The sequence below is a fragment of the Rhipicephalus sanguineus genome, chromosome 5 (assembly GCF_013339695.2).
Source record: "Rhipicephalus sanguineus isolate Rsan-2018 chromosome 5, BIME_Rsan_1.4, whole genome shotgun sequence".
NCBI lineage: Eukaryota > Metazoa > Arthropoda > Arachnida > Ixodida > Ixodidae > Rhipicephalus > Rhipicephalus sanguineus.
The window spans coordinates 130,093,809-130,095,666 of NC_051180.1; the positions used below are offsets into that span (position 1 = coordinate 130,093,809).

General features: G+C 46.7%; 1 protein-coding gene across 1 annotated transcript; it reads left to right on the top strand.

Moving 5' to 3' along the window:
- Positions 1-748: 748 nt before the first annotated feature.
- LOC119394252 (uncharacterized) lies at positions 749-1,407 on the top strand (the record flags this gene model as incomplete). Its single annotated transcript, XM_037661539.2, is given in 1 exon segment — positions 749-1,407. A coding segment is annotated over 1 exon segment (584 nt), but the record flags the coding sequence as incomplete, so codon positions are not given.
- Positions 1,408-1,858: the final 451 nt, after the last annotated feature.

Consider the following 1,858-nt stretch of genomic DNA (forward strand, 5'->3'; position numbering starts at 1 on the left):
ACTAGGTGCATGAGTTGGAATTAGGAAATTTGAGGGTGTAGAAAGTTCTATAGCTCAAGACACGTTTAATATAAGATCTCTCTAAAATACGTTCTTCATGTTAAGGCTGGTAATAATGATGAGCAATCCAGGACAAAACTCCTAACACTCCGTGTCTACGACCATCTGGCAGACAATCGCAACCGCTAATTCTGCCTAACGGGTAGATATTTCCCAGAGTGGACGCTGAGTTATAGCGATCACCTGAAAATGAGCTGATTGTTGCCAAAATCTGAAGAAATAAAAAAGGACCCGTTGACACTCGCTCGGGGCAAATTACTAAGAGTAGCCAGCAGAAATCAATCAATCAATCAATCAATCAATCAATCAATCAATCAATCAATCAATCAATCAATCAATCAATCAATCAATCAATCAATCAATCAATCCGATTGCGTTTGCGTTTGTGTATCCTCATGTTGTGTCCTACTTGTGCGCAAGACTTCAGTGATTCATGTTGTATCCTCCCACTTGTGCACATGACGTCATTAATATGCTGTTTCCGTTGTTCGTTGTTTCATCGTTCACCCAGGAGTGACCGAAACCTGCAACTTATTAATCGAATGCGGAGGTGCTCTTCCCATCAGCAGCCTCAGTTTGCCCCCAAGACATACATGCATCTTTATCCGCTAACACGCAGGATCCGTGCACGGACTTGACATCAATGACGACGTCGGCATCAACGACAACGTTGGCGTTGCTGTCAAAGACGAAGGCGCCAACGTCGAAGATGCCAACGCTTACATCGACTCAGTACTCGAGTTCGAGCTGCCGAAACGCATGGCGACACTCGATCCGCTCAAGGCGCACAACTTCCAACCGGTCAACGGCCACCACCTGAACGGCACCAACATGAGGTTCGTCTTCTTCGAAGTAACCGGCCTCCAAGATATTCGTCGCGACGGCGACTGCCAGCTGACCCGCGCCGACGAAGAACATCCGACAACCTTGGAATGCACACTCGCCACCGAACTTCGTTACGACGTCGTGGCTAACGTGACCTACCAGAACACGACACTGCACGACGTGAAGATAAACGGCACCTTTGAGGGCGTCAGGGGTCCGCTTACCGTCACGTTCCAGAGGTCGCTGCCGGCCAAAGTCGAGTTCTCGCCTCGCTACGACGCCACGTGGGACAGTGTCTCGCTATCACGACAGGCGCGCCCCCATTGGTACGTCATAATGGAACGAGAGATTTATCTGCAGATGATTAACGTGTTCGAGTTTGTGACGAAAAAAGCCTTCGCCAAGGCAATGTTTAACGCGGCTAAGGAAGTCCCATTCCCCGAGTGAAACGGGGGCGCGTTAACAAACGCCTCAATGAAACCTCTGCCTTTCGCGTAGGGGCCCCCTATCTTCGTAATAACAAAGGCGGCAATGCCAGGTGAGGAACTGGTTACTTTAAATGAACAGTTTCTTCTTTGAAATTTCGGAACAGTGACACTATCACGCCAGCATCAACCGCGTCGCTGTGCCTAACCAAACGGAGGATAAATGTATTTGCTGTTACAAAAAATGTTGCTGTTTAAACCGATTGCTGCGAATTTCTTGTTGTGATTGAATTAATAAAAGAGAGCACACGCAGTCTAGGACATTGTTCTTCATTTTAAGGGAAATGTTTTTGACAAGCAGGTAGAAATGTGGCTGTTATTGTATATCCACAAGACGCGCTCATAACCTTAAATATTATAATGACACATAAGTGCTTCGACAGACGGCGCTTTATAGGCGACTTTTTTTATACTAGCCCTCTATTGCCCAGACGGTTCCGTCCGATTATTTATTTAGTTATTTGTTTACTACGCCTTGTGAAACTCTC